Below are 19254 nucleotides of genomic sequence, written 5' to 3'. Positions count from 1 at the left end.
AATTATCTACTTTTAAGAGCACCTCTATGTTCTTCTTGTTGCCTTTTGTTCTTAAATAATAATTGTCTTCCTCTTCTAAAAGGTCCCTGGTAGTCAAACATCTGGAAAGTAGAAAATCTAGTTCCTTTTTTTTGTTCTCCTAGGCACTGATAGTGAAGAGTTTTTTTCTTGATTTGTAACTCAGATTGCCCTAATAACTTTATTTTTAACCTGTTTTCTTAGTTGCAGAAACAGAACAGCAGAATATGAATTTATTGGAGGTGATCATCTCAATTGTCATTTTGGATCCATCCTACAGACAACTGGGCTACAATATAGGGATTTCATTCACATCAGCTTTCATGATAAGGTAGGCTAGCAAAACTTTGTGCTAATTTTTCTATGTAATGTTAAACAAGATGGGATGAAAAAAGACACACAAATACCTTGTCTATCCCATTCTTTAAAAAATTTCACTTGACCTTGCTGTTCCCTGAATATATGATCCTGAATTTCCTCCATTTCATTGTCAAGCCCCTGGAAAGTATTCTCTCTCTTCACTGCCTATGTGAATACACATCTTCCCCATCTACACCTCCCCTGCTTCCCTCCACCCCCTCTTTATTTCCACCCCCATGACCAGCCACTTAACATCTCTGGCCTTGTTTCTTCATCTTAAAATGAAATGTTTGGACTATACGATCCCTGGCATCCTTTTCAATTCTAAATATATGATCCTGTGATCTTTGCAAACTAGCTTCTGACTCCATTGAATCAACCCTTTCCAAGCTCACTGATGTTTTCTAAATCCATTATTGACTTATTCTCAGTTCTTATCTTATTTGATGCCTCTGCAGTTTTTTAGGTTATCAGCCACCTCTTTTTCTTGTGTGTTCTCTCCACCTTTTTTACTTTTGTGACACTGCTTTCCTAGTTTTCTTTGTTTCTATCTGACTGTTCCTTCTCAATTTTGCTGGTTCTTTATTCATTTCTTGTCTTCTTAGTGTGGGTGTCACATAAAGTTCTTTCCTGAACCCTCTCTTCTTTTCTCATTAGTATTCTTTCTCAGCAAGCTCATTCACTTCCATTGGATCAAGCATCATTTCCACACATGACTAAGATCTAGGTATCTAGCTCTCCTCAAATCTTGTCTCACATTACCAGCTGCATATCGCACATTTCCTTCTGGATATTCTGTAGGCAACTAAAACTCCTTATTTTTTCTCCTAAACCTTCTCCTCGTCCAGACTCCACCAGTATCTTCTCAGTCACCCAGGCTTGTGACCTCAGAGTAATCCAAGACTCTTCCCTTTCTCTCACCAATTCCTGTGCATTTCCAGGCAGCTACCAAGTCTTGTTGATCTTTAACCACAACCTCTCTTGAATCCATCACCTTCCCTCTTTGCCTGCATCTACCAACCTAATCCATGTTCTCTTCCGTGGGCTGCTTCAGCTTCTGTGTTGTTCTCCCTGCTTTTACTTTCTTCCTTCATTCTGTTACGTCATGTTACTTGTTTGCTCAGAAACCTTCAGTAGCACCTTCTTGCCTCGAGGATAAAATATAAACTCTTAAGTCCTTCTTTGGCCTGCTTCCAACTTTCCTATCCAGCCTTATTTTTGAACTATTTTTCTCCCAGACTGGTATGTTCTAAGCATATTGGACTGCTTACTAGCTATTTCCCCAAATGTGATATTCCATTTCCCACCTCTGTGCATTTTCACAAGTAGTGCTTTATATATGGAATGCATTCCTCTTTCACCTCCTCCACATTCTCACCTCTGAGAATAATTTTCTTCCTCCTGAATTCAGTGCATGTGCTAGCATCTCCTTGAAGTCTTCTCTGTTGTCTCCAGTGCTTTCTTTCTCTTCTTTTACCTTGTTCTGCCCTTGTATCCTCTTCAGTAGACTGCATGAGCTTCTTTGAGAACAAGAATCCGTTGTATCCCTGGAACAATGCTTTCTCATAATAAGTACTTAATGATTACTTATTGAACTGAATTGAATATTAAGCCTCTAATATTTTTTTAATTAAATGTTTAATATTATTATTATGTTTTTGATCCTTAGGTGTTTGAACTTCCTTTTTTAGTGGCTTTGGATCATAGGAAAGAAACTATTGTAGTAGCTGTAAGAGGAACCATGTCTCTTCAGGTATTGAGCCTGACATGTTGGATCTGGGAATGAGGGGGACAGAGGATGGAAGATGAATAGTGATATTCAGGGTGATAAAATGTGGTAAGCTAAGGGTGTTGTAAGGCCCTTCTCTTGCAGGGCTGGGGGCAGGAGGATATTTTTTCGTGTGAAAGAGTTGTGGGGGATGCAAGAAAACTTTGGGGAATTAAAACCAAAAAATGAATTGGATACTCATATGAAAATTGGGATAAATTGTTGCATTTTAACTTAAAGGCTATATATAGATGTGAGTTCATCTGGTCTCCCTAACTAGAATATAAACCTTTTGGAGTAGGGACAGTGTCTTGAAAAGACATCTCTTCTGTCCTCTGTAGTAGGGGCTGGTTTCTGTATTCTGTTGACCAGTGGGTTTTTTGTTTTTATACCTTATGTTAAATTGCTCTAATAACTTATGACATAGAAGGTTTCAACATTTTGCCCTTCCTAAGGACGTGTTATATTTTTACACATATTGCATAAAAATTAGATTTTTTTTTTACTAGTCTTCTTTAATATTGAGCTGTTTATGCAAATAACTCAATATAAAACCTGGCTGTCACAGAAGTTCTGAGTTACATTCCTTTCAATGTGTTTTCTCTACAGGATATCCTCACTGATCTGTCAGCTGAGAGTGAGAGCCTGAATTTAGAATGTGAGGTGCAAGATTGTTTTGCACATAAGGTATATGCATTGTGATTTGTGGTCTGGCATATCTCTCCCATTAAAGAGATACTCAAAAGGTCAGTTTATGAAAGAATACTTGCCTCTAGCCCAAGGGGTTTTGAGTAAATTCAAATCCCCTCCTAAGGGAATGGGCAACTACCTAGAGGTTAAGTCAGTTGAATTGGGTAGGGTGGAAGATATGCACAGAAGAGTCACATCTTTGGTGGTGGTGTGTTCTGCTGGCCAGTGAAATGTGTGATCCTAGAGTAATGCAACATTTTATATAGTTAATGAAAAAAGTTAAGCATTTTGATGAAAATAGACCAGTAATCATTTGTTCAGAATTATAAGAAGCTTGTATAAACTACAGTAGTCTTCATCTGAGCCTATTTTTGTTTCCATATACAAAATATGTCTTCAATTTGATAAACAGTTTTTTACTTATTTTGGAAATCTTTATTTTAATTTGTGGTCATAAGAAAAAAAAGAGTTTTCCTTTGAGTCATTTCAAATCCTTCAAAAGGGAATACAGCTGCTGGTAATAAGAGTGATCAAGAAAGATTATAACTGAAGTGCTGTGCCTTGATGCTTAAATTAGCATTCCTCATCTATCAAAATATAGCTTCTTTTTTTAAACTAGTAAACTGCATTGATGTTTTTGAGTTTGAAAAAGTTCATTTCACTTTTTCTCTAGCCTTCTGAGAACTTATTGGTTCTGAAATTTGTAAAAGATTGCAATCAGAATCTCCTGGGTGTACCAAATGTACCAAAAATGGAAAGAAATTTTAAATCAAGCTTATACGTACTATATGGCAAAGATATTTACTAAAATAAATGCAAAGGCAGTCTGTCCACCTAATGAAGAAAGCTTTGGATCTCAAGTTCTTGAGTTGCTTTGGCCTCTGTTGTTAATTTCTTACTGGTCTGGATCTTTAACTAAAGACATTACCTTGTTTTGTTATGGTCTTGAAAAACATCACCAAACCCACATTTCCTTGTATAAAAAAGAATAAAAGAGGATTGTATATGAAACTTAGTAGTTTAAAGTATTTATTAAACATGACATTAGTAAAGCCACCCTTAGCCTGCTTGTCCCTGTACACATCTGAAGTTCCTTCTGATCTCTTCTGTGTATTTTTTAAATGTCTTATTGATGATCTGTTGTTCCTTTTTTTTTCATCATTTTGATTACCCACTCCTTCCCGCAGTTCTCACCTTTCTCAAGATAAAAGCCTTTTTTTGTAGCAAATAAGTAAAATCAAGCAGAACAGATTTATACATTGTCATGATTGAGAAAATTCATCTCTTACTTTGTACCTTTGCCTTCTGGAGTTATGATTGGTTGTTGAAATTATCAGACTTCTTAAATTTTCAGTTTTTTTCTTTTGTTTTATTGTAGTCATATAAATTGTCCTTCTGATTTGTACGCTTCACTCTGCAGTAGTTGTCTTTTCAAGTTTCTCTGAATCTGTCCATTTTGTTATTTTTTTACACCATCAAAATATACCATTACATTAATACAGTATATTTGTTCAGCCATTGATGGGCACCCGCTTTTTTTTTTTCAGTTCTTTGCTACAAGAAAAGGTGCTACCATAATTTTTTTTAATGTGGTGTAGGCCTTTCCTTTTTCACTGATATCCAAGAGTATATAGGTCACATACATCTGCAAGCATTTTCTAGTTGTCACTAGAAGTACACACCTCTTAGGTCCAGTAGCCTTGTTTTTACTTAAGTGGTGATTCTCTTTTCTGTAGTGCCTGTGTTTACTGTTTTATGCAAAGAATTATAAAGCTATAAAATCTTAAGAGTTGAAAAGGCCTTAGAAATCCAAACCACACATACTGTGCAGGAATTCCCTTTCAATATCTCCTAATAGTCTACTTTAATGCTTCCTGTGATGAAGATCCCATTCCCTTGTTGGACTGCTCTAATCTATTACAAAACCTTAGAGTGAATCTCCCCTCTCCTAACTTCTTACTGGTTCTAGCCCTTCTCTCTTGCCAGTACGCAGAATATACTCAATAACTGTTGTGACTGTTGATTCAATTAGAATGCTGTATCTTCATTTTATATCAAGGTTCCATTCCCATTGTTTATTTTCATAAGCATATATATGGAACAATTGAGAAGATGAAGACAGAGGGTTAGTAGGCCAGTTACGAGATGAATTTGAGAATACAGTGTTTTTAAAAATGAAATCAGAGTTGAAACTTCCTCCTTTGGGGATTATAAACTTTTTTTTCCCCTTTCTGGACTTCTAGGGGATTTCTCAGGCTGCCAGATATGTTTACCAAAGATTGATCAACGATGGAATTTTGAGCCAAGCATTCAGCATTGCACCTGTGAGGTTTATTTTTTTTTTGATACTAGATTTCATTGAGCTCCACTTTGGTGCTAAGTCTTTTGATCATAAGTATTTCAATTTAGTAAAAAAATGTGTGTGTTACCTGCTCACTTAGATTCTGCTTTTTGTTTCGTTTTGTTTCTGTGTGTGTGTGTGTGTGTGTGTGTGTGTGTGTGTGTGTGTGTGTGTGTGTAGGAATACCAGCTTGTTGTAGTAGGTCACAGCTTGGGGGCAGGAGCAGCTTCATTATTAGCTATCATGCTCAAAAATTCCTATCCGGAAGTCAAGTGTTACGCCTTTTCTCCCCCCAGGGGACTGCTAAGGTAATTGCCTGATTTCTTAAATGTAGAAACAGACTAATTGCTGTAATCATACTAAGGTGGCTTCTTTTGCCCTTGGCCTTCACACACAGGATGGCAATTGGATTAAAAAAAGAAAAATTTAGTGGGGGTGAGGGAATCTGAATAGACCTCAAATCTGACCATATAGTTCATCTCTTAATGACCAATGCAGTTAGGATGAGTTAAATAATCACTTTGTAAAGGAAGAGATAAATAATTGCAGATATCTTCTGTTCGAAATAAATAGTTCTACACTGGGTTTTGAATTAATCTGAGGGGATATTTAGTGGATATTTTTAGTTATTATTGTTGCCAAGTAGCATATTACATGTTATTGAAGGATAATTCAGGAGACCTAATTAGTTAGCAGGCTTATAGATGAAAACATTAACTAAAATGGCTAAATTGGAATAATCCCTTAGATGGAGATTTTATGTTTACTTTGAAAAGTTCAATATTGTTTACATTAGATATTGCTTTATTGAAATATAATCAGTCCGTTGTTTAGGCTGTAGTATTCCTTTACTTTAGAAGCTAGCTATCTTCCCTAACTTTTATGGAGAGTGAAATCTCAATGACATTATAATGTTTATAAAATCTAAGGTAGGATATGCTAGTCATAATGAACTAACTTTATTTATTTATTTTTTAAGCAAATCCCTTTCTGAATATTCCAAAAACTTTATTGTATCACTTGTTCTTGGAAAGGATGTTATCCCAAGGTAAGGCTATTGGCTGATTTATAATTACATGGGTACCCAGGTTTTTATCGAGCTAAATTTCAGAGATAAAAATCTTTTTTACCTAACAGGTTAAGTGTGACCAACTTGGAAGATTTAAAGAGAAGAATACTGAGAGTAATAGCTTATTGTAATAAGCCTAAGGTAATTTGATAACATGACTTTTAAATCCTCCCTCTGTTCCCCAACAAACATAATTTTTAGCCTAGACATGATGATATATGAAGATATTCGGGGGAAATTTACAACTTAAACTTGAAAGATTTTTCTAATGCTCTTGAAAAATCCTTCCTGTCATTGGACTACAAGCCATTTTCACTGACATTCATCTTACTGTCCTGTTTCCTTGTCTAGAAAACGAATGGGTTGGACTAGAGTTCAACTCTTCTTAAGACTGTAGGTTGTGACTCATAGTTTAAGAAGTGCTGAAGGGGTTGCAAGTAGGAAAAGTGTAAGAAGCCCTGGACAAGGTAACCTCAAAGACCCCTTCCAGCTGTTAGTAGTCTATGGTCATATCAGAGTTATTTACTTGACTTTTTTTGTCTGATGTTTAGAGGAACACATCCCCAGGAAAGTGCTATGACCTAAATTGGTTGAATGATTAGTTCTCAGATGGGTGAAGGATCACAACTTGAAATGATTGATATGGAATTGATTCTAGTTCACTTGTATGTTCACTTGTATTGCCTTTTATTCAGTTACTTAGCCATGTATTGTGACTGATTTCTAGCATCCAGAGTCTTCATAAGTTTTCATATAATAAGACAAAAATATTAAGGTCTTACATAGTAACCTTTCTCATGTTTTTGGTTATAATCCAGTATAAGATCCTGTTGCATGGATGTTGGTATGAACTTTTTGGAGGGGATCCAGATAACTTCCCAACAGAATTGGAAGGGGGAAACCAGTCAGACCTGACTCAGCCTCTGCTGGGAGAACAAAGTCTGTTGATACATGGCTCACCTTCATACTTTGATGAATCTCCTAGAGAATCCCCAACTAGGTATCCTCATCTGTATCCTCCTGGAAGAATTATTCACCTTGTTGAGGATGACAATTCAGGGAGGTAAGTATAGAAAATAGCTTAATGAAAAGATACAATCAGTTTGCAGATGAAGCAATTAAAGCTATCTATAGCCATATAAAAAAATACTATAACTTACTATTGATTAGAGAAATGCAAGTTAAAACTATTCTGAGAACTACCTCATACATATTAGGTTGGATAATAAGACAGAAAAGGCAAATGACAAATGATGAAGGGGATGTGGGAAAAAAGAGACATTAACGTACTGTTGTTGGAGTTGTGAAATGATTAAACCATTCTATAGAACAATTGGGAACTATGCCCAAGGGACTGTGGAACTATTCATAGCCATACCCTTTGATATAGCTACACCACTACTAGCTCTGTATCCTAAAAGAGATAAAAAACAAAAAGGAAAAGGACCTATATGTACAAAAATATTTATAGTATCTCTTTCCTGGGGGTAAAGAATTAGAAATTGAGGGGATGACCATCATTTGGGGAATTGCTGAACAAATTGTGGTATGTGATTATGACAGAATACTGTTGTACTGTAAGAAATGATGAGGAGGATGCTCTCATAACAACCTGGAAAGACTTGCCTGAGCTGATGCAAAGTGAAGTATACCGGGTACAAAATAATAGCAATATTGTAAGATGACCAATTGTGAGTGACTTAGCTATTGTTAGCAATATAACAATCTGTGACAACTCTGAAGGACTTTGGATGAAAAATGCTCTCCATCCCCAGAGAAAGAACTGATATTGTCTGAATACAGATTGAAGCAACTTTTGGCTTTTTCTATTTTATTTTTCTTGAGTTTTTTTTTTTTGTCTGTTTTCTTTCACAACATGACTTATTACGGATATGTTTTTCATGACTGCACATATGTAACCTTTATATGAAATTGCTTGCCTTCTCAACGCAGGGGAGAGGGGAGGGGAAAAGGGAGAGAATTTGAAACTCAAAGTTTTAAAAACAAATATTAAAAAACTGTTTTTACATGTAACTGGGGAAAAATTAAATACTAAATAAATACAACCCCCCCCCCCCAGCTTAATGAAAACATTAATGTTATATGTATGGAAATACAAAATAATGAATAGCATATGCCACAGTTACACTGATTGCCGTATAGTCTATTTCAGGTGGGAGAGCTAGGTGGTTTTATATAACTGGTAAATGGTATCAGACTTGTGATGGAGCCTATTATCCGTATGTGCTCTGCTTGTAATAAATACACAATGTTTTTATATCGTCTCCTCAGAAAGAGCCAGGTTCCTAAGATTTGTTTTTATTTTGATGTTAGCTCAAGTTGTGTTTGCATTTATTGAGAGCTTATTTTGTTTTTCTTATTTTCAGATCTTGTTGCTGTTCTACTTCCAGATATAGTGCAAAGTGGGCAACTGAAGCAGAATTCAGCAAAATTCTTATAGGCCCTAAAATGTTAACAGACCACATGCCAGATATCCTCATTAGAGCCTTAGATAGTGTAGTCTCCGAGAGAGCAACTTGTATTTCTTGTCCAACACAAGGAAACTTTAATACTAATGTAGCATAACCATAGCAATTGAAAAACAACAGTATTTTTCATCATATTTTGGATACTCCAGGGACAACTGATTGATTTGTATTTGAATAATTTATGAAAAAATTAGAGAGAGGTTTTTCATCACTGGGAAGTGACCAATTACCTGGGATTTTGAAACTACTCTTTGAGGAAACTTCTGTATGAGGAACAGTGACTAATGGAATGAACCTTAATGACATTTTTAAGAGAATCAGGTATAAGAGGAGAAAGCACTGGGAGTAAGATAGAAAATAAGCACCTCCAGACATGAAAGTAATCTCAGAAGAGCCTATAAGGAAACTATTTTGGGGGACTTAAAGAAGGATGTGGCTGCTTTCCCTGTCAGCCCCGGAATAAACTGCTTCACTCCAATAGCCAGCTTAGAAGAGGCTCATTATAATTGTGGCTGCAATTTAGCACAAGAAGTAGAGGTTGGTATTCTTATTATCCTATCTAACAGCCATATCTTAAGTCATGAAATTTATCTGCAGGGATTAATTTACCTTAGATACAACCCCTTAACTAACAAGGCCTGTACTGTCTCAGAAGTTTAAATGTATTTGATCCTTTTTTCCCCAGACTCCCAAATATATAATACATTTTTAATCATGGATTTTTCTAACTTAGTCAAACCCAAATATATGTAGCCATGAAAAGGACAAAAAAAAGTCTCCACAAGGCTGTGTTAAAAGTGTCAATAAAATACTTACCAGCTGTGTGATCCTGGCCAAGTCACTTCACCCTGATTGCCTCACCAAAAAAAGGGCTTCAATAAAAAGGCGATACTCAGGGAGAGGTGCAGCACAATGTTGTCAGTAACCCCTTGGGCAAACATGACACTCTGTAGACAGAACTCCTGCTGAAACTCCTTTGGGTAAGCCCCCCTCGCCACAGATTTCTGCCTAAGTAAAACTCTCACCTTCTAAGGTTTTAGGAGAGCAGGAAGGGAGGTAGCATTTAGGGCAAGGAATACTGTTCCCTTGGTGTGCACTTCCTGACTGAAGCCATCTTCAGGAGCCTTTTCTGCATTATTTGAACTTGCTTTTCCTTTTAGGGCTCTTCCACCCAATATCAACAGAATTGATATTTGTAAATCTTTCATATAAAACTCTTTTTTTTGTAATCAACTGATTTCTCTTTCTTCCCTCCCCCCCTTTGGAGGCCAAGAATCATAAAGAACAAAAAACAAAGCACTTACACATGTTACTACAGTAATCGCACAGTGATGCACTTTTCTGTGGAATTTGTTTCCAAGAAGTTAGAACTAATGTTCTACTCTGTGATCAAGAAACAATTATGTTTTGCATGTGTTTATACTGTGATACTGTAAATAGAAGTAAAATCTTAATAATTTTTATGATAATATCTTAAAAGGCAGATCAGGAATGGAGTAGAGGCTCTAGATTTAGAAAGAGAACATTGCATCCACATTCTGGAGTGTTCCAGAGAAGGACAGCGTTCTCATTACAGTTTATTTATAATCTCTTCCCTTTCTTTTGCAGCTTGATCATGAAGTAAATTTCTGACACTGGGTCTTTTGAATAGGTCATAGGGTCACCTTAATGGGCATCTACATTCCCTTCAAAAGAATCAGAGAGTTTTAGTGTTGGAAGGAAGCTTAACGGTCATCTAGTAAAACTCATACCCAAAAAAGAATCCTCACTACAACATCTCCATTAAGTAGTCACCTATGCTTGAGGGCATTAAATGAGGAGCCACCAATTACCTTTGAAACATTTTTGGATAGATCAAATTGTTAAGAAATTTTTCCTGATATAAACCAGGAAGTACTTCTTAAGCATCTACTATGTGCCAGGCACTATGCAGAGCACAGGAGATGCAGAGACAAAAAAATGTAAGAATTTGTGCCCTCAAGGAATTTACATTGTAATAGGGGAGATGACTTTTATTTATATATGCAGAATATATACAAAATGAATTAGAGATATTTTTGGGAGGAAGAGATCCTGAAGCCTTCATGCAGGAAAGACTTCATGTAGAAAGTGGTACTTGAGCTGAATCTTAAAGCAAACAAGGGATTTCAAGGTTAGTAAGGCAGGTATTTCAGGCATGAGATAAAGAACCATGCAAAAGCCAGAGTTGTGTGTGAGGATAATTGAGTAAGTCATTGTCTAAAACTAAAGATGTCACACATGTAACCTCAATACACTGGAGTGTGACCAGAACCAGATTAAAAAGTAAATGGCAAATATTTTTTAAAAAATAGAGTACAACAAAGATAATATTAAGAGGATATGTGTTTATTAGGGATCCTTACGTATGCTTTAGTGCCTCTTTTTGTTTGAGATGACACCAGTGGTCCAGACTGTCCATTTCAGGAAGGAGAATAACATGTCATGAAGATGGTAAGTTAGGTTGGGACCAAGATATGAAGAACTTTAAATGTCATCAGAAGAGTTTATATTTTACTTGGGAGCCATTAGAATTTGAGTAGGGAGATGACTTGGTCAGGTGTGCAATTAAGAAATTCACTTGAATAGTTATGTAGAGAATGGATTCCAACAGGGAAACATCTATAAGACCAGTCAGGCTGTTGGAATAGCTTGGGAAAGAGGTGATAAGGGCCTGAGCCAAGGTGGTGGCTCTGAGTAGAAAAAGGGAGAGATGTGAGAAATAGGTAGTAGAAATGATATTTGGCAAATGATTGTGTTTTTGGGGTGAATGTGGAGTTGATGACACTGAAGAAGAGTTGATGACATCCTGAGGGAGAGGGGTTAGTTTTTTGAGAGGTGGTGGTAGAATGGGTACTTGTTTTGGTTATAGTGAGGTTCAGTTGACAGCTGTTTTGAAATGCCCATTAGATTGTCCATGATGTGGGGAAGTAGAAAGATGAAGGCTAGGTATGTAAATCCATCTGGGTGTCACCTGTGTAGAGATAATAATTGAGCTTATGAGAGATGATGTTACTAATTGTAGAAAGAAAAGAGCCTAAATTTCTCTTTGCAATTTCTACCCCATTATTCTTTGTCTAAGCAAAGTAAGGTTAGTGCCCCTTCACCTTTTTGTTTCAGAAACATTTGCTAATAGAGCTATTCAGAAGTGGAATGGACTGTCTTATTGTGGTTTTCCTAACAAAAGCTTAATGGTCAATTTTTCTCCATGTTCTAAATTATTTAAGTTAAAGTACCCATATTTTCTGTTAACAAATGGTAAACTACAAAATTAAAAGCATTATGACTCATCAGTCAAAAAAAAACATTAATGTGGTTTCTTTAACTTTTTGGTGGGAAAATACCATGGTAATGGGGGTGGCATTATTTGTTGGGAAGTGATTGGTGTCAAAACATAATGTAGCCCACCTTCTTCTCCTTCCTCCCCACTTGGGAAAAAAAAAATCATAGGGTGGGGGTTGGGAAAGGATGACTACTTAACTTTTTTGTCAAATGCTTTTTATGCATCTATTAAGATAAAAATGTGATTTCTGTTAGATTTGTTGTTGACATCAATTATGTTGATAGTGTTCCTAATACTGAACTAGTCCTACATTCCTCGTATAAATCCCACCTGGTCATAGTGTATTATTCTCATGATAAGTTGATGTAATTTCTTTCCTAATATTCTATTTAAAATTTTTGCATCTATATTCATTAGGGAAATTGGTTTATAATTTTTTTTCTGTTTTGACTCCTCCCAGTTTAGGTATCAGCATCATATTTGTATCATAAAAAGAAAATGGTAGAATTTACTCCATCTATTTTCCCAAATTGTTTATATATAGTATTAGAATTAATTGTTCTTTAAATGTTTGATAGAATTTACTTGTAAATCCATCTGGCCCAGGAGATTTTTTCTTAGGGAGTTCATTGATGGCTTGTTCAATTTCTTTTTCAGATATGGGGTTAAGTACTTTATTTCCTTTTCTGTTAATCCAGGGCATTTATATTTTTGTAAATATTCGTCCATGTCAATAAGATTGTCAAATTTATTGGCATACAGTTGGGCAAAATAACTCCTGATTATTGTTTTGATTTCATCTTCATTGGTGGTGAATTCACCCTTTTTGTTTTTAAAATCCTTCCTAAGCTTTTCCAAGAATGCTCTTTGTGCTTCAGACCAGTTCATATTCCCTTCTGAAGTTTCAGGTGGGAGTACAGTCTCAATGCTGACCTCTTTGGTATTTGTGTTTTGGTCCTTGTCCCCATAGAAAGATTCTATAGACTTTTCTGCTTTGCTTCTTACTCATGATGATCACCCTTTTCCTGGCTTTTAAAGTATATCTCTGTATCTGTGGCACAGGGGGCTCCTTCCCACAATTCTTGTGCCTAAAACTTGAGGCTTTGTGTGTTGTGGCCTCTGGTTCTTTCAGCTAGAAGCTAAAATGCTGCAGCTTACCTGGTGCTGAGCTGGCTGGTGTTGGAAAGCAGAGGCCAGATGAAGTCTTTTTGGGTTTCCTGGTGTTACCCTGGAACTAGCTGCGTTAAGTGTGGTGGAAAGGTGGTTTAGCCACAGGAGGTCTCCTCTGCTGAGCTAGAGCACAGGCAAGCTCAACAGTTAATGATCTTGTCTGTCCTAGTGTCTTCCCGATTTCCCTGGTTGTGCTGAGGCACACCTGGGATCCTGGTGTTGGCATTTGTGGGCCTCACCCCCCTGGGGCTCAGGATCTTCTCCCAGTTTGCTGAGGTGGGGCTGCCTACGACAGCTCCAGTCCTGCACTGGTCCTCTTCAGCTACAGCAAGAAGGACCCTCCTTACCTATTTTCCTAACCCTGTGGGCTAAGAGACTGTTTATCCCTTCTGCTGCTCCCACTTTTAAGGATTTTTCCCCGGGGAGATATTCTCTGGGCTTCAAGGTCAACAAGGGGAGGAAGATAGCAATTACCCATCACTGCCATCATGGCTCCCAGAACTGGAAATCCATCCTTTTTGTTTTTGATGCTGTTAAGTAATTTGGTTTTCTTTTTTGTAATCAAATTAATGAAAGGTTTATCTATTTTAGTGGTTTTTTCATAAAACCAGCTCTTATTTTTATTTATTGGTTCAGTAATTTTCTTAATTTCAGTTTCATTAATTTCTCGTTTGGTTTTCAGAATTTCTAATTTGGCATTTAATTATGTATTTTTAATGTTCTTTTTCTGGATTTTTTTAGTTGCATGCCCAATTCATTGATCTCTTCTTTCTCTGTTTTGTTCATGTAAGCATTTAGAGATATAAAACTTCCCAAAAACTGCTTTCACTGTTCCATAAGTTTTGGTATGTTGTCTCATTATCATCCTCTTGGATGAAGTTATTGTTTCTATGATTTGTTGTTTGACCCACTCATGCTTTAAAGGATTAGATTATTTAGTTTCCAACTAATTTTTAGTCTCTCTTTCCATGTCTCTTTATTACATGTAATCTTTATTGCATCATGATCTGAAAAGGATGCTTTTAATATTTCTGCCTTTCTGCATTGAATTGTGAGGTTTTTATGCCCTAATATATGGTCAGTTTTCATGTAGGTTCCATGAACTGCCAAGAAAAAGGTATATTCATTTATATTCTCATTCAGTTTTCTCCAGAGGTCAACCATATCTAACTCTTCTAAAATTCTGTTCATCTCCTTAACTTCTTTCTTGTTTACTTTGTGGTTAAATTTATCTAGTTCTGAGAGGAGAAGGTTGAGTTCCACCACTAGTATAGTTTTGTTGTCTATTTCTTCTTTTAACTTTCTGACCTTCTTTAAGAATTTGGATACTATACCACACTTGTTGCATATATGTTTAGTAATGACATTATTTCATTGTCTATGGTACCTTTTGGCAGGATGTGGTTTCCTTCTTTATCTCTTTTAATTAGATCTATTTTTGTCTTTGCTTTGTTTGAGATCAGGATTGCTAGCTCTGCTTTTTTTATGAAGTATAATATATTCTGCTTCAGCCTTTTAACATATTTCTGATTTTTAATCTGCTCTATCTGCTTCCATTTTATGGGAGAGTTCATTCCATTCACATTCACAGTTACGATTACTATCTGTGTCTTTCTCTCCATCCTCTTTTCCCCTGTCCCCATTTTTCCTCCTTAAAAGTTTTACTTTTGACCACCACTTTCCTCTTCTCTCCCTTCTATCAGCTCCGCTCCTTCTTCTTTCCCTTTTCCCTTACCACTTTTTTCCTTCTATCCACCCCCTCCCTTTTCTTTCCCCTTTTCCTTCCTACTTCCTATAGGGTAAATTAGATTTCTATACCTAAATGATTATGTTATTTCCTCTTTGAGCCAAATGTGATGAGAGTAAAGTTCAAACAATGCTCATCTCTTTCCTTTCTTTCCCTCTATGATAATAGGTTTTTGTGCCTTTTCATGTGATGAGATTTACCCAATATTTTCATTCTTTTGTTTCTCTTTAATTAATTCTTAATATCTCATGGAGTCATTTGCTTCCTAATCTAATCTTCCTTTCTAATTTTTAACAAATTGTTTTCTTCTTTTAGATTTTGTACCTCCTTTTCCATTTGGCCCATTTTACTTTCTGAAGAGTAATTCTCTTCAGTGTACTTTTTTTTCCATTTAACCAATTGTCTGCCACCTCGTTTCCTCTTCTCCCAGTACAATCCCTTTTCACCACTTAATTACGTTTTTTTAATCATTACATCGAAGTGATCCTTGGTTTTATTCTATGCTGTTTTGCCTTATGGAATATCATATTCCATACCCTCTGAGTTTAATGTAGAAGCTGCAAGGTCCTGTGTAATCCTGACTGTGGTTCCATGATTTTTAAATTGCTTCTTTCTGGATGCTTTTCTTTGAAAAGATAATTTTGGAATTTGGCCACAGAATTCCTTGGCATTTTCAGTTTGGGATCTCTTTCAGGAGGCGATGGGTGGATTCTTTCAATGACTATTTTACCTGCCCATTCTCAGACCTCAGGGCAGTTTTCCTTGATGGTTTCCTGAAAGATGCTGTCCATGCTCTTTTTTTCATCACGGTTTTCAGGTAGACCAGTCATTTTTAAATTGTCTCTCCTGAATTGATTTTCCAGGTCATTTGTTTTACCGAGTATTTTATTTTCTTCCATTTTTTTCATTCTTTTGTTTCTGTTTGAGTGATTCTTGGTATCTCATAGAGTCATTAGCTTCTACTTGCCCAGTTCTGATTTTTAATGAATTGTTTTCTTCTGTTAGATTTTGTACCTCTTTTTCCATTTGGCCCATATTACTTTTTAAAGGACTTGTTTTCCACAGTTCATTTTTGTCTTTCCTTTTCCAAGCTTTTGCCTCTCTCTTGCATACCTCTCATTTCTTTTCCCAATTTTTCTTCTATCTCTCTTATTTGACTTTCAAAATTCTTTATGAACTCTTTCAAGAAGGCTTTTTGGGCTTGAGATCAGTTCATGTTCCCCTATGAGATTTTGTATGTGGGTATTTTGACAATGTTGTCCTCTTTTGAATTTGTGCCTTGATCTTCCCTTTCCCCATAATAATCTATGGTCATTGTCCATTTCTGCTTTTTACTCATGGTGTTTGCTTATTTCCTGGCTTTTAAAGTTGAACTCCCTTGCTGAAGCGCAGGAGGCACTGACCCAAGCTTCTTGTGCTGGGAGCTGTGGACCTGGTCATTGGCTTTGTGTGGTGGGGCTTCAAGTGCTGCCAGCTGGAGGCTGTAGGGGTCTGATGGCTTGCCTGGTGCTGAGCTGGGGTCAGCAACACTGGAGTTCTTGGGCTAGGATGGGGTTTGACCCGGGACACCTGCTCACCTGGGCTTCTTTAAAGCTCTGGAAGGTTTGGCTGCTGGAGAACACCTGCCTACCAGTGTACGTGGTAGTTTTCTGAGCTGTTATCTGCCAGTTACCCTCCCTGTGCTGAAGCATTTTGGAGTCCTGGTATTGGTGCTTGCCAGCTCCAGCACCCTGAGATTCAGGGTCTCCCACTGGTTTGCTGAAGTGGGGATTACCATTGGCTTGATGGGACACCTCCTGCCCTGTATTGGTCCCCCAGAGCAAGAGGCCTTAATTCCCCCAACCTTCCTGGGCTGTAAGACTGCTGCACCCTGTCTTTCTGCTGGCTTAGTTGTTCCTGGGTTTTTCCTGGGGTGATATTTTCTGGTCTTTCAGAGGTCAATGAGGGAGAGTGAAATCAACTTACTTCTTACTCTGCCATCTTGGTTCCCACAAGTCCCCTACTTAACTATTGGAAAGAGTAAAAAATAGAAATCATGTTTCTTCATTTTGGCAACCTTTTAAGCCATCAAATCCTAGAGTTAGTATGGACATTAGCAGTTGTCTAGTTGAGCCTTCCATCTGATGGATGACTTATCTTTACTTCATTGACAAGTACACCTCTCAATGATAAGAAATATGATTTCCTAATATGGCAGCTCATTCCATTTTTGGACCCTCCTAATTCTTAAGAGGTCTGCCTTCTGGTAACATACCATACCTGTTGGTCTAGTTTAACTCCCTGGAATCCTTTAGATTCTTAAATACAGGGGCTGCTTAGATTCTAGACTTTGCTAGGTTTTTGGTACTAGCATGAACTACTTGAATATCCCTTGAACAAATCACAACCTCTCTGACCCTATTTCTTCATTTGCAAAAGGGAATAGACGTGGTTTTAACTTTCCTTATTCTCAGCTTATCAATGCCTCCTTAAAATGTGGCACATATAACTGCTGTTATAGTCTAACAGTATGGTGAGACTATACCTTCCTTGTTCAGGATGGTGTACTTAAATCTAATGTTCAAAAAAGTCTTATTGTAGTTTTAGGCTTTAAATAGCTTAAAACTACACTGAAACTTTTGGAACACCAAGTTTTACTGTACTCCAAGATCAAACTGAGAGGCATTGTGTCATAGTGCACAGATATCAGGCCTGAGTCAGGATAACTATGCTATGACAAACAATCAAATCACAACCTCTTGGTTTCCAGCCAGCTCTCTAAGATTATAAATTCTAAAGATTCTAAATTGCAGAAATTACACACGTATTGGTGGTGGGAGCTTCCCAGCTAGTAGTGACACTCATCTGCTAGAAATAATCACTGAAACGAAGTCCTACCTGGAGGTTATGCTGGAGAAAAATGTGACCTTTTTAACAAACTTACCCACTGTTTGTGTAAACAAATTTTTTTTGGTGGGGGAGGGTAGTAGAGAACATTTGTGTATCTGTTGAATTCCTGATAAACTCCTCCCTGGGTCTCTAAAAAAAATACATACGTTACTGTCTATGCTAATACAGGAGTTTGGGTTGTGCTAGACATTGTGGTGTTTCCTTTATACAACGAATATTCTGGGATATGAAGTCATGTGCCTGCTTCTGGGTTAGATATTTTAGAGAAAGGGTCATATAGGCCAGAGTGCCACATTACTGGTTTTCTGTGGAATCAAATGCCAGATATTGTTTGTAACAATTGGTCACATTCTCTTCATGGTTTGCAAACTCCATTCCTGAAAATACCCTGTGAAATAGGTAATACAAGTAGTAATATCTGTTTTATGAGAGAAAACTGAGGTTCAGAAGGGCTGTGACATGCCTATAGTCACACACTTAGGTATCAGAACTAGAATTTGAACTGAAACTTTTCCTGACATCAAACCCAACATGTCCATTTTGACATACTGCCAGTCCTGTCCCAGCAGAAAGCAGTGATAGTAAAGTCACTCTACCAATCAGCGTGTCTTTGTTAACTAACATGCAAATCAGCCACACCCCTTTTACAATTCTGATGAACAGATATGAAGGGTCAAACCACTTTTTAAAAAGATCAATTTAGCTAGTTTTGTTTTGGCTTAAATCCTTATGGTATAGGCTACAAGTTGGAAATTAGGCCAGTGGAACAAGAGTTTTTATAACCTGAGAAATAAAACTTGTTCAAATGCCATTTCTTGTTTTTCTCTTGTAACAAACTATTTCCCATTAGTCTAAATTTATTAAAATGTTTCCAAGTTAAGTGCTTAATAAAGTTAACTTAATTTTTCATGTTACATTGATGTGCTAGAAATAGTCTCCTGAGCTGAATATGAGCTCTAGAGGTATATTGGAGAGATTGTGACCCTTTCACAACAAACATCCTGTTTCTGTAGATAAATCTTGCTGAACAAATTATTTGTCCTGGGGTGAGTTATAATTTAGTTCAGTTAGGTGATTAGAAATCAGGAATTGGACATCAGGCAAAACTTGATGACAGGGGAAGCCAGTTGGTTCAGCCTTTTAGAAAAATAAGGCTTCTGAAAGATTGAGTTAAGCAGGGAATAAATTCTGGGTGTGCTAAATAGCCTGGTAAAAGGCAAGGAGAGAGGAGATAGAATGCTTTTGGGGAGCAGCTGGTGGTCTTGATTTGGTTGGGTTTAGAATATAAGAAGGGCAATGTGAATTTGAAAAGGCAGGTTGGAACCAGATGGAGGAGTTTGTATTTTATTCTTCTGGAAACACTTTGAAGATTTTTTTTTTTTTTAGCAACATGGTCAGGTCTGTCCAAACAA

General features: G+C 36.8%; 1 protein-coding gene across 1 annotated transcript in view; it reads left to right on the top strand.

Moving 5' to 3' along the window:
* Positions 1–9968, top strand: part of DAGLB (diacylglycerol lipase beta) — a 59271-nt gene extending 49303 nt beyond the window's left edge. The window contains exons 7-15 of the mRNA XM_072597861.1: positions 223–349; positions 2048–2131; positions 2756–2833; positions 5080–5160; positions 5358–5485; positions 6157–6225; positions 6315–6387; positions 7065–7309; positions 8634–9968. Coding sequence (XP_072453962.1) covers positions 223–349; positions 2048–2131; positions 2756–2833; positions 5080–5160; positions 5358–5485; positions 6157–6225; positions 6315–6387; positions 7065–7309; positions 8634–8832 — 1084 coding nt within the window. The 3' untranslated portion in view covers positions 8833–9968. The remainder of the gene's footprint in view (positions 1–222; positions 350–2047; positions 2132–2755; positions 2834–5079; positions 5161–5357; positions 5486–6156; positions 6226–6314; positions 6388–7064; positions 7310–8633) is intronic.
* The last annotated feature ends 9286 nt before the right edge of the window (positions 9969–19254 follow it).

The sequence above is a fragment of the Notamacropus eugenii genome, chromosome 3, assembly GCF_028372415.1.
Source record: "Notamacropus eugenii isolate mMacEug1 chromosome 3, mMacEug1.pri_v2, whole genome shotgun sequence".
NCBI classification, from domain to species: Eukaryota; Metazoa; Chordata; class Mammalia; order Diprotodontia; family Macropodidae; genus Notamacropus; species Notamacropus eugenii.
The sequence above is the reverse complement of the archived record's forward strand: the minus strand, read 5'-3'. Positions and strand labels throughout refer to the sequence as shown.